This window comes from Amblyomma americanum, chromosome 1, assembly GCF_052857255.1.
Source record: "Amblyomma americanum isolate KBUSLIRL-KWMA chromosome 1, ASM5285725v1, whole genome shotgun sequence".
In the NCBI taxonomy this organism is placed as follows: domain Eukaryota; kingdom Metazoa; phylum Arthropoda; class Arachnida; order Ixodida; family Ixodidae; genus Amblyomma; species Amblyomma americanum.
The window spans coordinates 159808459-159828609 of record NC_135497.1 but is presented as its reverse complement, the minus strand read 5'-3'; the positions used below and the strand labels follow the sequence as shown (position 1 = coordinate 159828609).

The 20151-nt window shown below is 49.8% G+C and overlaps 1 protein-coding gene across 1 annotated transcript in view; it reads left to right on the top strand.

Annotated features, from left to right (window-relative positions):
- Positions 1 to 16995: 16995 nt before the first annotated feature.
- The window catches only part of LOC144114049 (uncharacterized), an 84841-nt gene continuing 81685 nt past the window's right edge, over positions 16996 to 20151 (top strand). The window contains exon 1 of the mRNA XM_077647500.1: positions 16996 to 17370. Coding sequence (XP_077503626.1) covers positions 17368 to 17370 — 3 coding nt within the window. The 5' untranslated portion in view covers positions 16996 to 17367. The remainder of the gene's footprint in view (positions 17371 to 20151) is intronic.

Here is a 20151-nt window from a genome sequence, read left to right as displayed (position 1 = left end):
AGCAAATGGAGCTTGTGGAGTGCGTTAACGTGCGCGTGTGGGCGTAGTTGTAGCAAAATGTGGGCTACTATTTGTGGTTATACAAGCGGCTTCACGCTGCCCGTTGCATTCTTTGTCTTTTATACAACTTCAGGGGTGCAATGATATCCGCGTTATATGTGGCACCTAATTTGGCAGCCGGGCACTGCCTTACAGAGCCAGCGTCATCGCGCAGACGACGACTGCCTTCCGATTTCCGCCGTGAGGGGCCAGCAGGATTTCGCTGCAACCGCGCTCATGAAGAGCAGATGCTGTCCGTAAGCGCGGTTTCAGCCTCGCGAAAAGCCTCCAAGCAAGTTCATAACGTATGGTGACAGAAATGTAGCCGGGCATGCTAAGGGCAATAAAATTCTACGGTTGGCCCATTACTGTCGATAAGGTTGACACGCAAGTGTATACATAATCTAGACAAAGTTTGCCAGGAACAGCGGATCATAGATGTGCGGAAAGTTTGAAGTTTTTTTTCGCGGGCCCAGTGCCTATTAAATGTAAACACTCGATGCGTTGCTGAAACGCTTGCTGCTACAGTGGCTTTCATTTATGGCTGCTTTGTTATTTGTGGCTGATGTGTGCAAGACGCTGCGAGCATGTGCGCAGACGCACTGCAGCGGTGCGATATGAAACTTTCAAGTGAGAGTAGCCCAGAGCCGGCTTTCGGTGAAAAAAGCAAAACAAAAAACGAGGAATATTGTTTGCATCTGCATCACATGGTTACTCCTTCCACTTCAGAACTCAGCATGCCGGTGCAAACGGACTTTGTTGCCTGCTCTTGTGGCCTGCAGTTCACGATCGACTTTGTGCATGTCACGTTCCGCGCACGAATTTCGCATGCCGTATTTTCGTAGTTTGACGACTCATACTGGCGTGGTGTAAACGTGCGGGGACGAAATATGTTCTGATCTCGCGTAGCCAATCACTTCATGACCTCGCTTCGTTTGGCTGATCACCAAGTGGCCAATCACCGGAGTTTTAGCACAACGGGGACGCATTACAGCGAGAGCTGTACCTGTCGCGCCTCGTGCTCCGTCCAGCCTTTGTCGCCATCGGGTGAGGCGCGCGGTCTCTTCGAAACACCTCTCGGACGGTGCACGTAACTGGTAACTGGAAGGGGAGAGCTCAGTTGTTATAACCCCATCCCAACCATGGGAAAAACACCTGCTTTTTTTCGGACTTCGATTCTTTTTTTTTTTTGTAAGAAGCTCATTATGTTGTCGCACATGGAAATTAAGCTAAATGCATGAGCTTTTATTAAATGCGAAGTATTACGCAGAGATTAAATATTCACTGCAAATTTTAGCTCGCAAACAAAATTTCAGTCAAGATCGGAAAAAAATAAGGTAAAGAGAAGAATATGTCTTAAAAAATAAAATAAATTCAAGGAGAAATCAGCATGTAAAAAAGTTCCCCATTAGAGCAATAAAACATGCAGCAAACGATAACGTGGTAGCTCGCAAAGTCTTGGAGCGGTAAACATGCGAGTCAGCCCTCATGACCGACGTTTCATGCGGCAAAAGCGCCACTAATAATTGGTTTTTTTGGGGAAAGGAAATCGCGCAGTATTTGTCTCATATATCGTTGGACACCTGAATCGCGCTGTAAGGGAAGGGATAAAGGAGGGAGCGAAAGAAAGGAAGAATAGGTGCCGTAGTGGAGGGCTCCGGAATAATTTCGACCACCTGGGGATCTTTAACGTGCACTGACATCGCACAGCACACGGGCGCCTTAGCGTTTTTCCTCCATAAAAACGCAGCCGCCGCGGTCGGGTTCGAACCCGGGAACTCCGGATCAGTAGTCGAGCGCCCTAACCACTGAGCCACCGCGGCGGGGCACTCCGTGGTGAATTCCTGGTCTTCTTTGTGGTTAAAACTGCGCTCTGTACTGAGCAAGTGGAAAACCGTCGCGGCCGAATGATGCAGACGCCACCGCAGGCATACGAAGTAAGCATTGTAAACATCAGCAAACCATCTGAGCCGAGCGCGAAAGCGAGCCTTCCGTGTGGACTGCAAATGTTCCGGGTTGGTTTCGTTGATGAGAACTACTCTGTTCTGGTATCATCGGCGGACTCGCTGCTGTTTCAGAGCCTGCCGTTGACGATGCGGCAGCGATGAGGCCGCGTGGGCGGCGGTTTCACGGCGGGTTCAAAAATTGCACCATGGCGGGAAGAGATCAAGCTGCTTAAAAATGGAGTCTTTATTTTCTAATTTATATACGGGATTGCGCGACGTGCCCGGCGCTGCAAGGACATTGATATAGGCGCTCATATTCGTCGGTCACGGGTAATCAGATTGACGCTCTATGGGCATGGTTGGGAAATAGTTAAGCGATCGGCTGCTGATTCCGAGGACGCGGTTTCAATCCCGGCCGCGGTGGCCGCGTTTTGATGTGGGCGAAACGCTAAAAACTCTCGTGTGCTATTTGATGTCGGCGCACGTTAAGAACCGCAGGTGGTCGATATTTATCCGGCGGTCTCCACTACGCCGTCTGCTCTCTCGTCCCGTTTTCACGCCCTTATCCACCCCTTTCCTCATGGTGCGGTTCACGTGCAGTGTGCTAGAATGTTGAGCGGTCAAAGCGGATGCACATTGGCGAGGCGCGGAGGTAGCGCGACAGGTTTGAGCCGGTTCGTTACGCTTTCTCCTAGTCCTCTGGAACCGTAACTAATAGACCGAAATCAGTTGCGCGACGTCTGCGACTCGCCAGTGTGAATGGGCCCTGAGAGATTTAGCATAGCGCGATCCGCTTCCGCTGGGCCGGAGATGCGCAGTGGTAGGCGTGTGCCTCTCGAGCCTAACTGCGCATGCGGTTCGCGGTAGCGGATCGCTCTATGCTAAATCTCTCTAGTAGAAACTTATCAGGGCCTATACCGCCACTGCTTACCGTGGCCTGCAGTCACCAGGGAGCATGCGCACATCGCGCCGACTGGCCAGGCATAGGTGCCATATGGGCGTGCACATTTGCGGCCGCGGGTAAGTGGTGGCGGTAGACGGTGCAGCCGGCCGAATCTTCAGCCGGCGTGCGTGACGGCCGCGTTTTCCAGGCTCTTGCATCTTATGGCGGAGCAAACTTGCGAAAATGTCAAATCTAAGCGCAGGCTCACCAAGCCCGTGCTTAATATTGAGCTTTCCGCAAGTTTGCTTCGTCGCAAAGCGCAGAAAAAGCGGCCGTCGCGCACGCTAGCTAAAGATTTGGCCTGGTGTAGCATAACGCGATCCGCTACCGTGAATCGCTTCTCCAAGGCGCCAGCCGCGCATGCGCGCACCTGCTGCTGCGCAGGTGCAGCTGGGTCCCCGCAGAAGTGGAGATAGCACAGTGCTAAATCTCTGTGTCGGGTGTTTCCAGATACGAAAGGGTGGCTTGTCGACCTCTTAAATTTGCTTGATATTTGTGTACGTTGTTGCCTGATGAAGAGGTGGAGTGCCGTGCTCGCGCGCTCTGCTGTTTTGTCCAACTTTGGTTATGAATAAAATAAAATATAGTTTGCAACAGGTAGCTGAATTTTTTAAAAGTGAAACTATGGATACTCTAGTCTGCGCCTTGTTATTTTTGTATATTTCAAAAGCCCAGCCTTTTTTCTAAAATTTGTCTAACTTGGCCCGAGTAAAGTTTTTTTTTTTGGCATACTTTGATGGTCTTTATCTCAAGAGAGGAGCGTGCCAGAACTGCCATAATTATTGTTCTACACAAGCATGCCTAACGAAGACAAGAAAATCATGCATTTGTATAGTTTCTGGATCACGAGATATGACAGCTTAAAGTTTGAAAGAAAAAAACAACAACAAAAGCTTTTCACAGCAGTTTTTAAAAAAATCTCCATTTTGTGATATTTTTTAAAAGTTTGCCCACGTATCACTCTGTTTACCAACGTTCATAATCGCCAAAAACATGTTGCCTAGTATTGGCATTGCAGTATTTCCAGCCCCTCCATTGAGACCCTTGCACAAGGCTCAGCACACCATGTAGCTTTGAGCAGTGTACGACTTGTGTGAAACGTGTAAAAATTTTCTGTTTGGTACAATGTGATACATGGTATTATATCCTAGTCTTCCACCAGGCCGTCCTTAATACCTCATGCGCAAATTCGGGACATTAAATACCATGTATCATATTGTACTGAACAGAAAATTTGTACATGTTTCACAAAAGTCGTACACTGCTCAAAGCTACATGGTGTGCTGAGCCTTGTGCAAGGGTCTCAATGGAGGGGCTGGGAATGCTGCAGTGCCAATACTACGCAACATGTTTTTGGCGATTATGAACGTTGGTAAACAGAATAAATAATACGTGGGGAAACTTTAAAAATATCACAATTTTTTAAAAATTGGTTTTTGGGGAAAGGAAATGGCGCAGTATCTGTCTCATATATCCTTGGACACCTGAACCGCGCCGTAAGGGAAGAGATAAAGGAGGGAGTGAAAGAAGAAAGAGGTGCCATAGTGGAGGGCTCCGGAATAATTTCGACCGCCTGGGGATCTTTAACGCGCACTGACATCGCACAGCACACGGGCGCCTTAGCGTTTTGCACAAAATGGGGATGTTTTAAAATTGCTGTCAAAAGTTCTTGTTCTGTTTTTTTTTTCCTTTCAAACTTTGAGTGATTATATAAATTATATAACCTGGGGTTCGTTTACATTCACTGACATCGCACAGAAATGGGGCCGGGACTCGACTCCCGCACGTGAACTGCGGAGTGAAAGCAAAATGCCGCTACGGAGTCTCAGCTGTCTCGATTATTTGCGACGGAAGTGAATGTCGACAACCGCCAAGGAGGCTTCACCCCAAGTGAAAGGGAACAAGGGAGAGTCGACACGTTCAGCGTTGTCTGCACTGCAACGCGTATTGGGACTGCTTATTAACGGAGGCGTTCTTATATTTAATTCTTGAAAAGACAAGGCGGCTGCCGAGGGCCGACGAAACCTAGCCTTGTTGCCGCCGCGGTGGCCGAGTGCATGGTCATGGCGCTCGGCTGCTGACCCGAAAGACGCGGGTTCGATCCCGGCCGCGGTTGTCGAATTTGGGTGGACGCGAAATTCTAGAGGCCCGTGTACTGTGAAGTGTCAGTGCACGTTAAAGAACCCCAGGTGGTCGAAATTATCCGGAGCCCTCCACTACGGCGTCTCTCATAGCCTGAGTCGCTTTGGGACATTAAAACCCATAAACCAAACCTAACCTTGCAGGAAGGAACACGTTCGCGCGGCGTAGTCTGCCTTGAAGTCCCGTGGGGCAGCGTATACTTGCCGTTTGTTGTTAATATCGCTTGCAATGCCTTATTTCGCAGCGAAGCCAGCTCAGCAGTGGAGACAGAAACAGCCGTAAAGGCAGGGTTCCCGGGTTCGAACCCGGCCGCGGCGGCCCGCGTTTCGATGAAGGCGAAATGCAAAAGGCACCCGTGTGCTGTGCGATGTCAGTGCACGTTAAAGATCCCCCAGGGGGTCGACATTATTCTGGAGACCTCCACCATGGCACCTATTGTATTTCCCTTTCTTTCACGGCCTCCTTTATCAATTCCCTTACGGCGCGGTTCGGGTGTCCACCGATATATGTGAGACATTTACTGCACCGTTTCCGTTCCTCAAAAATCAATTTTCAACTTAAAGGGAGGTTTGTTGCGCACTCGGCACAGAACATCGCTTCCTGTGGTGCTGTCGTGGTGCGGAGGGGGAGCGTCATGCGCGCGCTAAAAGAAAGGACTGGAATTAGGAGCCAAGGACTCATTGTCACGAGCGAGGTCGGTGCTTCGCATCACCCATACATCCAAAGCACGACAACTTTCCAGCATGTCCTTGAAAGTGCGTTGAACTCAGTCTTGCACGGCGGCCTGCGTACGTATACGACGCGCTTTTAGCGACTTTATTTCAGGCGGTGCTTAAAAATATTGCGTCTAGATTGTCAATTAGACTGGATAAACAAACACTGCAAAGATTCGCGGCATCACTCCTCTCTCAAAAAGCATCGACCCGATGCGTTAAAACTACGGGTGTGCGAATATTGAAATTTTCGAAAACGAATTGAATACGAAATTTGAAGAAAAAATGGCTTTTGAATGTTTATCTCATTTAGCTACCTATTTACTGTCCCAGTATTGCCCGCATTCTGCAGTATAGTTGCACAGGAGGAGTCTCCTCAAAAGCTGCATGGTGTGCTGAAAATTGTGCAAGTGCCTCATTGGAGGGGCTGGAACTACTAAATTATCAACATTATGTAACGTGTTTTTGGCGATTATGAGCGTTGGTATACAGAAGAATACGTGGACAAGGTTTAAAAGATATAAAAATGGGGATTTTAAAGAAAATTGTTGTCAGAAGTTTGTTTGGTTTTTCGAACTTTTGCGCGACCATATCTCGTGATCCATAACCATACAAACATCGCATTGTTGACTTCGATAGGCATGCTTGCATGGAACTTAATGTATAATTTGGCCGCTCTGACACACTCCTTTCTGGACATAGAGGTCATCAGTGTATACAAAAAAAAAAAAAAAAACTTTTGGGCCGCGTTTGACAAATTTTAGCAAAAATACGCAGCTATGAAACGGGCAATAAATAATAGCAAGGCGCAGACTAAATTAACCATAGTTTCACTAAAAAGTTTCAGCTACCTATTATCAAATATAATCTATTCATAACCAAAATTGACCAAAACAGCAAAGTGCATGCATAAGCGCGTCACTCCACCTCATCGCGATCAACAATTTCCTGTGCTTTGAAAAAAAAAAATTTTTTTTGGTCAAAGGCTATTGCAGAACTCTTATTCCAGTCAACAGGCAACCAGATATAAAAATATAAACTACATTTAAGAGGTCGACCAGCCACACTTCGGTTGATCCTACCTGGAACCACGCTATTATTATTAGCACGCGGCAGGGACGCTGCCCAAAATCATCCGCAAGTCTGTGCCCACACATTAAAAAAAATAAACGTTTTCGGTATTATTCGCGGATACAGCACGGGGCACGGGCGTCCTCTGCCAAAGCCACAGAGGGTGCGCGTCGTCCTATAGTCGTTATAAGTATAGTCAAATTTCAGGGGTGGGACCGTTGCGCTCTCGGCGCCAATTTGATACAAACGCGATTTTCTGCGCCTTGCTGCGCCAAAGGCTGGATGCACCCAACACGATATCTTGCGCGGTATGCCACGGTTTTCTGCTTCAAGAAGGGATGGGCCAGTATTCGAAATTTCGAATAGTTTGCGAGTATTCCTCGCTGCTCGATTCGCGCCGCACATTTAATGTTGGAACTATTCTGCCCTTCTGAATATTCGTAAATTCCGAAATTTCCTGTTTTATCTCAACGTGACGAACCATTTCGGCGTTTCCAAACGGCGCTTTACGACATTTCGCGCTTGTCTTATCAGTTGCTCTTTCCTCGCAGGGTCGACGACAGGCGTGTCAAAAAAGCGCGCGCGCGGTAGTATTGCGCCTTAATAATATCGGTGCCTTGACGGCCATCGTCGAGAGCCGGTGCAGCTGGCGTCAACGTTTGTCGATAAAAAACGTGCGTCCGCGGGTCGGAAAATGAGGCGCGTCACCACGCAACGCTTCATGACGGTCGTGTCACGGCGCACTCGACGAGTGGGAATGATCTCGTCGGCGAAGAAGGCGAATGAGCGCCAGTGTCGACCACCACATTCGACCACCACAGCTGCATGCACAGTTAGGTCCGTTCTTAGGAGGATTGAAGAACGAGCGAAAAATTGGCGGCCTACGTGCGCTGCTGCGTTTAGTTCGCGGCGATGCCTCTCATTGGAACCTGAAGCTGGAGTATATTAAGCCACAGGTGACGAGTCGCGTGACGGAAATAAGTCTCGGTGCCAGTCTGTGCAACCCCACATCTTTTTCAACGCTATACGCGTGCTGCATCTCGCGGCATTGTTTCGTTTTCGCGACAGCATTTTGGCCCACACACAATAAACAAATTCTCACCCTTAAGGGTGCAAATCAGCTGTCCCTAGATGAACACCCTTTTGGGTGCTAAAAAGGGTGCAAAGATCAGCACCCTTCAGGAAGGCTGCAAAGCATGAAAGTTTCGATGGCGCGCATCAGACCAAGGCTTTTGCTTCATGGGTGAATCAATGTGGAGCACCCTTCCGACATGCAATCGTAGAGGTGTTATGGAAAAATAGTACCCTTTAATGAGGGTGCAACCACTACATCCCCTAAAGTATCACTAAGTGCACCCCTCATTAAGGGTGCTGATCTCTGCACCCTTTTTTAGCACTGAAAAATTGGAAAAGGGTGTTCGTCTGGGGACAGCTGATTTACACCCTAAAGGGTGAGAAATTGTTTAGTGTGCATCGCGTGGCTCGCACGCGTTGTAGCGAGTTGCGGCGCTGTTCGTTTCCCGAGCCGTCTTGTTTTTGCCAGCAGTGCGTCGCGCCGCTCCGGTAGCAGCCTCTGAGGTCACTCCGCGAGTGGGGAAATTTCTGGCCACCTTACAGTTCTGCGCGGTTCATTACGCAAAAGCAGCTTAAAAGGCCGCATTACAGCATTCCTTCGCCACGTAAGCATCAAGTCGGAACTGCACATTAGGCTCCTTTGCTGAACGCATCAGTGTTACTTCGCGAATAGTTTTCGACTCAATGGTCTGCAAAAACGGTAGGAGGCACTTAAGCTCCGCCTGAAGGCTGTGACGCGACAGCGATAATGGGTTAATGCCCGCGTATGCGGAAGTAATTGTAGATCGCGTTTAACGTTTTTGTAACGCTGTACTGTAAAACTATCTATCGGATATTCTAGGCATACCGCAACTTTGTTTAGAGTCCCTCAGGGAGCCCCGTTAACATTTCCCCTCCATTTTCATAGTTTTCTTCCTTGAAAAAGCTAAGACTGGTCTCCGGTATGCTAAAACTTTCCATTGTTTCGACCAAGATTCGGTATAGAAGATTTGTTTTTAGGGAAAGGAAATGGCGCAGTATCTGTCTCACATATCGGCGGACACCTGAACCGCGCCGTAAGGGAAGGGATAAAGGAGGGAGTGAAAGAAGAAAGAGGTGCCCGAAGTGGAGGGCTCCGGAATAATTTCGACCACCTCTGAGATCTTTGACGTGCACTGACATCGCACAGCACACGGGCGCTTTAGCGTTTCACCTCCATAAAAACGCAGCCGCCGCGGTCGGGTTCGAACCCGGGAACTCCGGATCAGTAGCCGAGCGCCCTAACCACTGAGCCACCGCGGCGGGTGTTCGATATCAGATTTTCTCTTTTGGGGGAAACCTCTCCAGTTGTCATACAAGTGGAGCGGAAAGGTTGCAGCTTTGGCTCCGAGCCGGCGTGTTCATCTGGCTTTGACCTTGGCATCGCACACGCGCGTATGTGTTGCGCAAATGGAAATGAAAGTCAAGCTGCTGTGCTTCTAGTGCTCAGACGTGACGTAGATAGGGTTAGTCGTTCTTTTTCTTTTTACGCCGCGTTGAACGAGTGCTTTCCTTCTCCGTCTGATGAATACAGATCGCTGGGCGACACTGCGCGGCGTCCTTGTCGCATGGCCGCTGCCAGTGCGGATATCTCTACTTTCGAATTGCCCGGCATCTCTTTCGTAACGCGCTTTAGGGCAAAATTGTGACGACGCGGCCCCTTGCGACATCTGCGCAGGCCAGCCAGCGGCCTCAACAAACGTGTTCATTTTGAAGTAACAGCACACGGTGGTACATGGCTCAGCATATTATTTATTTCTTCTAATTTGTTGCTTTTGCAAAATGAACCCAAAGGTAACACCATGACTAGTCGGACACAACCCAAGAACGAAGAGGCGAATGCGCCCCAAAGCAGGCCCTCCAGCCTATGGCGTCGACCTGACGTTATGCTTAGTCCCCTTGCACCCGCTGGCGCGACAGCGCGGGGGGCTTTCAGGTGCGAGGTGATTATCCACAGATTAAGGCGATAACCTGGATGTCACGACAACCGTTCGACGCCCGTGGCTGGAGGGCCTCATTTGAGGGGCATTCACCGCTTCTTTTTGGAGTTGACCGCTGTGGATGGCCCTGCGGCACATTTCGTCCAGCTGTGACGTACGAAAATGGTCTGGTCGAATGTTTCCGTAAGCGCGCAGTGCTGTCGGAGACCACGTGGCGCTGCTACTCGTCCTTCAGTTCGCGGTGCCCACGTGTCTACGACGTTCTGTCGCCGTGGTCAGCACCGGTGCCCTGCGTTATATCCGTGAACGTGAAACGTTCTCGTAGGGACTTGGTTCCAACAACGGTTTCGAGACCGGCTGCTGCCGTGACGGGCCTCCGCGGCCAGGATGCGGTCAAAATGGGTCGCGGCGCACCATTTCGGGAGCTCATTGGGAACCGGAATGGGCTGCCGCAGAACCGGCGCGCCGGTGATTGTGCTGCCGGCGAGAGACCCTCCGCGGCTGCCGTTTCTTGCGCTCAGTATGCGTCCGTGGTCTCTGCCGCGGCGTGACCTTCTCGCAGGCCGACCCGGTTGTCACAGCGTGTTCGTCTCTGGCCGTTCGCGGTGTAGCGGAAGCGCGTCAGCCGGAATACTCTAGTTTTTTTTTTCTTTACAGCCGCAAAGGGAGAAGGGGAGGGTGGGGGGGGGGGGGGGGGTCCAGGCAATTCGCATCGAGCGACACGTAGCCGACGAAAAGCTTTGGCAGCAGTTTCGTCCGTTTACAGTGTCTGCGGATGATTACCTCTCGCGCAGCTGCACCAAGCAGTGCCGTCGTATTCCTCTTTCTACATCGTTTTGACCTTGGCGCACGCTTTCATTGCGAAAAACCTTTGAAGCGAGCAGCGAAATAATCGTGGCTTCTCTCAGGTTATAACCGCGGGCGGCTGCTTTCGTAAGACTTTTAATTACTGCTGACGCCTTCGGAGTTGACCTTGCCTTAACGGCCACTGACATCAACATTTTCAAGTGCAAGGCTTTTCTTTATCTTGCTTGTTACTCGTAAAACAACTGCGCGGAATTTAGTGCGTTTACCTGAACGGTTCGAGAACTAGTTTCTCTCTTTGGCTTTCGAACCGCTTGCGTACGAGTATTGCAGTCTTGCAAGCGACCTTAGAAAGATATAAATTGGCTGGAGCATTTGCATCCAGTCTTCTTTGGTCCTAGCGGCATTAACAGCGTGGAGCAATTTCGTCCCGTTGTAACGTAACACAAAGCGATGATGTCGAATAAATTGGATTGATGATGACGAATAAATTGAATCGGTTTGAATTGAATCGATTAGTGAGGACTGCTAAATGTGTTCCGTTTTGATTGGCTCGTTTGTTCTCTACTATATTGAGTAATGGGGACGGAAAGGTGGGTAATAATACGCGCACGCACACGCGCGTGCGCGGTGGTATAGGTTCCGTTGGCTTCCGCAGGGGATAAGTCGCAGGGGATAAACTTTACTCACTTAATAAGTCCCAAAATAGTAAAACAAAACACTTGTGCAGTCGCGCTGTGTAAATATAGCCGGCCCTTGAGAAGAACTGCAGTCGCAGGGTTCCCGCTGCTTCTTCGAGATTTGTCCGGCCGAAAACAGATTCGTCAGGCCGTGTTCTCGTATGATTGGTGGTTCGCATTAAAGTGCAACTCAACAACTGTGACGCGTAACTGACACTCCAAACGTTGTGGAATTACGTTGCAGGTTTATTTAGCGTCGCGCTGCGCGTGATCTTTTTTTTTTTTTCGCGTGGGTCGCTTGGGGACTTAAAATTAAATCTGTGGATTAAAAAAATAAGACGTCTCAGGAGTAGGTTCCCGCAAAAAAGAATCTATAGTTTGACATCGAGCCATCAGCACGTATCAAAGAATTTCTCGGCGTGCCGAAAACACGCATGGTTTACTTGGTAGTGTTCATTGTTGAGAGAGAAAGGGGGAGGGGGGTTTGTGCTCTCCTTGTACAACAGCTGCTTTGCCAAGGATGGAATTAAGTTCCCGGTGTCTTATTTTTTTTAATTCCTAAGACGCAGGTGTCATGCTTTTGGACTCCTCGACGGACCTCGTGTGTGTTGTAACCATGATGCTGCCTCAGCAATGCATCATGGTTTGTTCGCATTAACTGTTCAAGGCCAGTTTTAGGTAAATTATGCATTGCACATAGAAGCGGTAAGGCGAGCCACATTGCAGAACCTGCTATGCTACGTGCCGTGCGCTGTCTTTGGTGGCGTTCGCACGAAACGCGCCGTTTCTTCAGCGCGCACTCTCGCGATGGCCTAATGGTCGGCGCGCGCATCCGCGTTTGTGGGACCGCTATAACCGCCGTCTGCGGGCAGGTTTTGCTTCCAGTTCTTGGGATCATTTGCGAGAGCGAGGTCACCGTGAGTGGAGAAAAGAGGAAAAATAAAAAGCACGCTCTCGTAATCTGCAGCCGCCGCAGTCTCCTGCCGAGGCGGCGGTCTGCGGCGCCAAATGGTTGCGAGACCGTTGTTGACGGGGGTCGGCGGCGATTGGTCAGCACCATTCGTTGCTTACTGTAGCGACAGCAGAATTCAGTGCTTGCTGTGCGGCAGCGTGACGAGCGTTTCACCAGATTTTCAGTATTTTTGAGGGCGCGCTTTCGTTTCTCCATTCTGCTCGAAGCAAGCGCATTTTTACTGCACTGAATACTGGTGGCTGTTGCTATTGCTGCTGCAGCCGTGGTCATCCGCTAGTGTCTTCAGTTGGGTCGAGGGAGGAGCAAACTGGGGCGAACTTTCCGGTCAGTGCCCTCTTTCCGGCGCCCCCCTCCCAACTTTCTTAACTGCTGCAGCTATAAAGCACAGCAGTGAGATTTATGAGCATGAACGTCGATCGCGTCGCGTGCCGCTCTGTACAGACAGCGCAGCCTAGCGTGCGCTGTCACACGTGGAACTCGCAAGGCTACAGCTGTTTGGAAAGCGCGCCCTCCCCGCCGTCTCGCAGTTTGTCCACATACGTGGCGATAACTGTTGCAAATGCACATTAACAGGAGCGCTGCGTGCCGCTCATGCCCAACAACAAGTATTTTAAAGTGATGCCGTACTGCCAGACGTCTGTTCTTTTTTATAAAGATTTTAAAGCGGCCGCCCTGATTTTTTTTTTATTTCTCGCTCCTGTCGGTTGCAAAGGTGCGCGCCCGAGATGCCGACGTGCTGCCTTGCCGGCTGGAAAGGCGCCAAAAGATTGTCGCCTTCGGCGTGTGTGCCATGGTGAGAAGCCAGCCCTTCAGTGTCCTTTGTTATTAGCTATCACCGTGCGTTTCCGGCAGAACGCTTTGCAGGCGGTGCGCGGACCCTGGCTGGGGAGTGCATCCGGATGCAGCTCGTCCGGTACTTCGCGTGACGTCACTCGCAGCGCACGCTCGGCTGCGCCATCTGTACAGCGCGACACCCGTTCCCGTGTTCACGCTCATAAATTTCACGACTGTACTTCGTTCGAACCAGCTGAAGGTCAGCAACGACTATTCTGCCTCCCGCAGAACTGCTGCTAGGGAAACTGGAAGTACGCTTCCTTGCGCGCGCAAGCGAGCTTCCACCAAGTGGCTCCGCCAGGAAGGAGCCTCGGGAAGTGTTCGTCGAGGCAAGCTTTGGTTTCCAAACGATGAGCGCTGCGGCCAGCAGCTCGGACGGACGAGTCCGCAGGTGCCTATGGAGAGGTGGGCACGGGAGCATATATGCCGCTCCGTCTGCTGCGAAGATGGAATGTAGTACGCAGCCATTGTTGTCACTTGAAACTTGCGCGCCGCTGCTCCGATTCGCGCGAGGTGAGGGGCACTAGAGTGGATGCGCCACAACTCAACGCCACCACCGCGGACACCTGATCCGCGGCCGTGGCGCACGCGGAGACCGGGTACCCCGGGAGCAACCTGGCTGGCGCCTGCCTAGCTGGCGGTCGCGCGAGATGTTGTGCGGGCGCTTTCGGGGTACTGTAAGACGAGTTGCTCAACAGAGCAGACACGCCGCGCGCAGGCTCCTATCTTGTTCTGTGCTCTACAAAAACAGCGCTATAAACGAGAGACAAGCGATAAGAAGTGCGCGGGACATGCGTTGTACTTCTCTTCGCCTTTCTTTCAACACCGTGAATCGACACAGACGCGCCCAACTTTCCATTTTCTTGTTCTGTTCATTCCATTCCATCCAAGGGCGTTGTGGTGGTGGGATTGCCCGCGTTCATCATGCATGTCCCCTTTATGGGGACACTGAAGAGAACTTGATAAAATTATTGCTCTCAGTAAAAGTTGACTCGTTGGCTCTTTATGGGTATGTTGACGTTTGACCGGCACCAAAACACGCATTTATCGTGGCGGAAATTTTAACCCACTGGTGGACAAATTCTTAAACTCGTGAGTACCTTACGGAAAGGACGAGTGGCCGCCGCTTTGAAAGTGAATGGCGGTGTAGCTAGCCGCTGGGATCCGCTTCATGTTTAACTTCAAGGGCTCCCGCGCAAACTCCACCCGGTTGCTAGGGGCAGCCGTCGAGACCAGTGCTGACGGCATGGCTGACGCACGTGGATTAAGTGAAAAAAAGCTTTCCGCCAAACCGAACAAAGCGCCGCTCGGTCCCGGCGCCGCAGATGCCAGGGTTCATAAAATGCCCATTTTTCGACCGTTTGTCCCATTACGAGAAACACCGGTGTGTGTGCGCAGTGATGGCAAGAAGAATAGGGTGACGTCATCAAGCGGCCGTATGAAGCTCACAGCAAGCCATGCACCGCTACTTGCAAACAATCGTATCGTCTATAAATACTCGCCACTGGCCGACCTCCGTGTGGCGTTTTTACTTTCTCGACATTCGTACCAAAATTGTGACGCAATCGTTTGTCGTACAGCGTTCCGGGTGGTGTCATACGATTTCTTGTTGCGTATAGCTTACTTGTGCTATTCAAGCTGGACGCTAGTTTGCGACAGGGATTCGAACCGACGACACATGCACCTTCAGTTGTATGCCTTCCCAGACTTTCATATCAAAAAACTGATGCAACCGTTCGTCGTACGGCGTTCCGGGTGGTGTCATAACGCGCGCGTGTGTGTGTGGGCGTCCCAAACAACCAAACGTCTACGTATTGCGTCCACGACATGCAAACTCGGCAAACCTCGTCGCCTTTGCGCCCCACGCAGAGTAGCACTGCGGAACTTGGAGGGGAGTCTGTTACTTTTGCCCCCGATGGTACGTCACCCTCGTGTAGAGCTCTCGAGCACCGAACTTCCTACAAAAAAAAAAAAAAAAAGTCGACCCCTTGTCACAACGTCTACGATTTTGAGGTAACGCTTGCATGCGAGTATAGCCCCAAAGACCTGCAAGCAAGCTGTTCGTGAGCACTTTGCTCGGAAACCTAGGGCTGTGCTCTATTTTTAGTTTTAATCACGCGGAGCACACTGCTGGAGCGCTCTATACACAAGGGTGACGCCGACTGTACCAACATTACGCGTAAACAATGCACGCAGGGACAGTAATGATTTCGCAGTCCCACACGTAAGCAGTCTTAAGTATCTCTGTGGTTGTTAGTGGCTAGTTATTAATAAAAATAACAATGGAAGGAAAAGATGTTGCTAGCCGCGGCATCTGCCATCGAAACCTGAAGCACCTGAGCGGCGGCTGGCGGGAATAAAAGGACTGGGAGAGGGAAAGAAAGGATAGGGGTAGGACGGGAATCACTATGTACTAATACAGGATGTATCTGTGCGATTTTTTTTTACTTCCCGATTGATTTCAGCGAAGAAATTTCAGGACAGCATAGAAAACGAGTCATGCGAGCGGATGCTTTTCACTTTTGGAAAATCGAATTTTTGGCCATTTTTCGCGATTGAAAGCTGCGTTCCCCCTTAAACGCAAAACCCGAGTAGAGCTAGCGGACGAAGTTTGCGCGACTGCTGTTGCTTTTGGCTTCTGCCCTAGCTAGTCGGCTGCATTGATGAGCGCTGCATGTTTTTGCATGCCACTGTTTAGAATACGGTTACGAGAGTAGTACGAAAAATAAAGCTGCAACGAAAAGCGCGCGTGCATTTTTCCCCATGGACTAAGGAAGGACGTTTGCCTCAGCACAAGCCTCGTAAAGCTTGCGAGTTTGTGAACCATCGAGTTAGCCTGCATGAGCACATCCCAGAGCACGGGCTGTGCGTTGCCCAGACGAGGAGCGGAAAAAACGAAAAGTCGCAGTAACTTCGTCACTTATTGGTGGACGCCTCAACCGCACCGTGAGAGAATGGCGAAAGGAGGGAGTAATGAAAAAAAAACGGAAAGAAAGGCCCCGTAGTGGAGGGCTCCGGATAAATTTTCCGGATAGTTTTTTTTTTAAAGTAACCATGCAGTAGACTTACAGAAAGTGCGGACAGTTTCGGAAACGACTCTGTACCTTTTACGTTTTCCTCTAGTTTTTTTTTGCCGTCGTTCTGGGGGCTATGCAACAACAGCCTTCGCAGCACAGCGCTGCCGCGAGCTGAGGTTTTTTAATAATTTTTTTTTTGAGTGGGGGGGGGGGGGGGGCGGGGAAGGAAATGGCGCAGTATCTGTCTCATATATCGTTGAACACCTGAACCGCACCGTAAGGGAAGGGATAAAGGAGGGAGTGAAAGAAGAAAGGAAGAGGTGCCGTAGTGGAGGGCTCCGGAACAATATCGACCATTTGGGGATCTTTAACGTGCACTGACATCGCACAGCACACGGGCGCCTTAGCGTTTTTCCTCCATAAAAACGCAACCGCCGCGGGCGAGCTGGGGCGGACTTGCTTTCGTGATGACTGCGCGAGGTATCTTTGTTCCATCCTACGCCTTGCGCGGCTTCGGTATGCTGACAGCTTCCATAGAATGGCGCGTTTCAGCCACCGCGCCAGAAACTAGCGGCCACGGTCCGATGACGGCACATAAAAGGACGCGAACAAGGACACCGCTGCTAAAAAAAGTGTAGAAAGAAAACGAGGAAGCATGTCGCTGTTATGTGCTGATGTATCGTTCGTAATGTGGGGCGGTGAAAGGGTCCGCGCGACCCTTCGCATATGCTAGGCTTGGTCCGAAGTCGGCACGTTTGGACCGAGCGCCTCGGAAAATATCGGCCTAGCTCGAGCGCATTCGTGTCGTTCAGCTTCTCACAGCGAAGACCACGGCACCGCGCAGTTCTTCCGTCGTCTGAGGTGCGTGTGCCGGAGCACGTTAGGCGGCGCCACGTAACGTGTCATGTTGGTGCGCTACCGCACGCGCTATGCTTGGGCCGCCTGAGCTCACCTCTGCGCACTGGTTGTACGGAACAGAACTCGCCTGGGCACATGCAGCGCACAGATTGAACGCGAATGTCGGGGGCGCGCCCACGACGCTGGATACCGCTTGCGAACCCCGTGTGCCAGGCACCGCGCGCGGCCGCCTTGTTTGCGGGGTGCCCCCGCTGGTAGCGGCGTCCGCCCATGTAGGGAAAGCATCTCCGCCGGGCACTGAACGCAGCGTTTGTTATGGTAAGGGCACTCTGCGCGGGTCGGCTGTTGCCCGGTGCCTTTTTGTTTTTCTCCGTGCGCCCGGGGCGCGCGTGCGCTGGTGAAGACGGCGAACGATCTCGTCTTTGGGAAACACAAGGGGCATGGCGACCATGCCTGACTGGGCCGTTCGAGCCTTCGCTGCATGCTTATTTCGGGCTCGGCCCCTCATAGTAGGATACAGCATTACTCCACTAGCCTGTCTCAAAAGTAAACGAAATCAGCTTTTTAATGTTTAATTTTATAAACGAATTTATTATCAAAATTCTAGAGCTTGCAACTTGTAATCAGCTTCTTGTTTAGGTAACAAGAAAAGTTTTAACAACAGACTACTTCTTTGTCGCGGAGGAACTCTGTGCGGCGTTCCTGAATGTGGGCATAGCTTCACTGCACACTTTAAGTTGTATCCGACAATAGTGAGTTTGCTATGAGTAGTTACAGTATGATTAGTTCCAAAATAAAGCTGGTAAAGGAAAGGGGGGTTTGAGGCATGCATTGATTTATATAGGAATCCAAGAAGCATCCAGGGAACCTACTTTGAGGACCCCTAGTTGACCAAGCTCCATTCAGGGTAGATGCAGGCCAGTATAAGAAGTGCTCTTTATGTGCTTAAGATGGATCACTTATGTGATCTGCACATCATTGTGCGAAATTTGAAAGGACATTAACTCACTCAAAACCGTGTCATAAAGCACTAAAAGTATCAGTCATCTTCTGAGACATCGAGATAAGGTTTTTAGTTCTATTTCCTTTTAAGACTTCAGGGTACTAACTACATAAGCGGAAGCCGTACATAGTGTTCAGTTTGATGCTCATTGAATGTCAAGCAAAAAAATTGATTTTGTTATATTTCTTTTCCTGGTGTATGGAAAAATGGTTGGTGCAAGTGTGGAAGAGAGATTAGCTGGTCTTTTTTTTTTTTTTTAAGCTATACTTTGATGCTGCTTATCGGGGAAAAACCTGGCAGTCGTTGCTGTAACTACATTTCTTGCGTGCTGTTGCCATGATGGCTGCCATCATAGAGCCTTGTCTGTGACAGCACAGTGTTACAAGAAGGCTCTGAAGAGCACCATGTGGAGGTGTGAAAAGTTAGATGAGGTCGCATTTACAGTATATGATTAAGTGTTGTATTTAGCATAATTTCTCATGATTGCTAGTGTTGAGTGCTTGTTGACATTGAATTGTTCCACGGGCCGGCCGTCCTCCAAGTCGGCAGCCCGCAAGGCTTCCCCCGTTCGGGAGAAGTCTACCACCCCTCTGCCCGCGGGTTCCCCGCGGAACTCCAGCGCCTCCATGGAGGCGATGGATACAAGTCAAAGCTCGCCTCGGTCGCAACGGCGACGGGGCTCTCTTGACCGAAAAAAAGAAAAAACCACGATAACAGGCCCTCAACAAGGAGGGACCTGAGGTCTCAAAACACTCCTCCTTAAAATAATCATGGCGTTCCTTATCCACTGGAACTGCCGTGGAATTTTAAATAACTACAGCGATGCAACAGATCTCCTACGCTCTATGTCTCCTGTAGCACTGTGCCTTCAGGAGACCAATTTGGGACCTTTACAAAAAAATATTTTTAAGAATTATAAAGTCTTTCGCCGTGACCGTGAGCAGGCAGATAGGCTCTCTGGAGGTGTTGCTGTCATTGTTAAGAGCGGTGTTGCAACACGTGAAATCCAGCTGCAGACGAATTATGAAGCCATTGCAGTCACCGTCATTAGCTTTAAAACAATTACCATATGTTCAGTATACCTTCAGCCACACCTCACAGTAACACTTCATGACCTTGAATCACTTTTTAATCAGCTACCAGAGCCATATCTGGTAGTTGGGGATTTTAATGCACACTCTCCTTTCTGGGGGAGTGAACAGACAGACACTAGGGGCCGTATATTAGAAGATTTTATTCTGTGCAATAATGTTTGCCTACTCAATACAGGCAAACCCACATATTGCTCTCCAGCCTCAGGAAAAATGAGTTGCATAGATTTATCTTTTAGCTCTTCTTCCGTTTTTACCGATTTTAAGTGGGATGTTCTCGACAACCCGTACGGAAGCGATCATCTTCCGGTAGTGATTAACTTTTCATCACCACCATCAGTCATCCCTAGTAAACCACGCCGTTGGAAACTACACCTAGCCGACTGGCAACTATTTAGAGAAAAGGCTAGCCTGGAGAAATTATTTTCAAACAGTCTTAACGTTGACGAACTGAATGAAATTTTTACAAGCTGCATTATTGATGCTGCGTGCCAAGCTATTCCGCAATCGTCAGGAATAGTACGACAAAACAACAAGGTATGGTACACGCAGGAATGCCGGGAAGCAAAAAAGAAGCAAAATAAAGCTTGGGGAGTTTTTCGAAGATACCCAACTCAAGATAACCTCATCAACTTTAAAAAGACGAGAGCAAAAGCTCGGTACATCCGCCGAAATGCCGAAAGAACATCATGGAGAAGCTACGTATCATGCATAAATAGTTCAGTTACGTCCAAAAAAATGTGGAAACAAGTCCACAAGTTTAACAGAAGCTTTTCTCCTTACACAATTCCTTTCTTAACAGATCCAGGTACACAGACAAATATAGAGGAACAGGCAAACATCTTGGGAGAACATTTCTCAAACATTTCTAGTTCTTCACACTACACAGAAACATTTTTAAAGCATAAACATGCAGTGGAGAAACATAGACTTCCAACAACGGGCTGCACAAAAGAACCGTACAATGGTTTAATAACACTCCAAGAAATAAACGAAGTTCTCTCG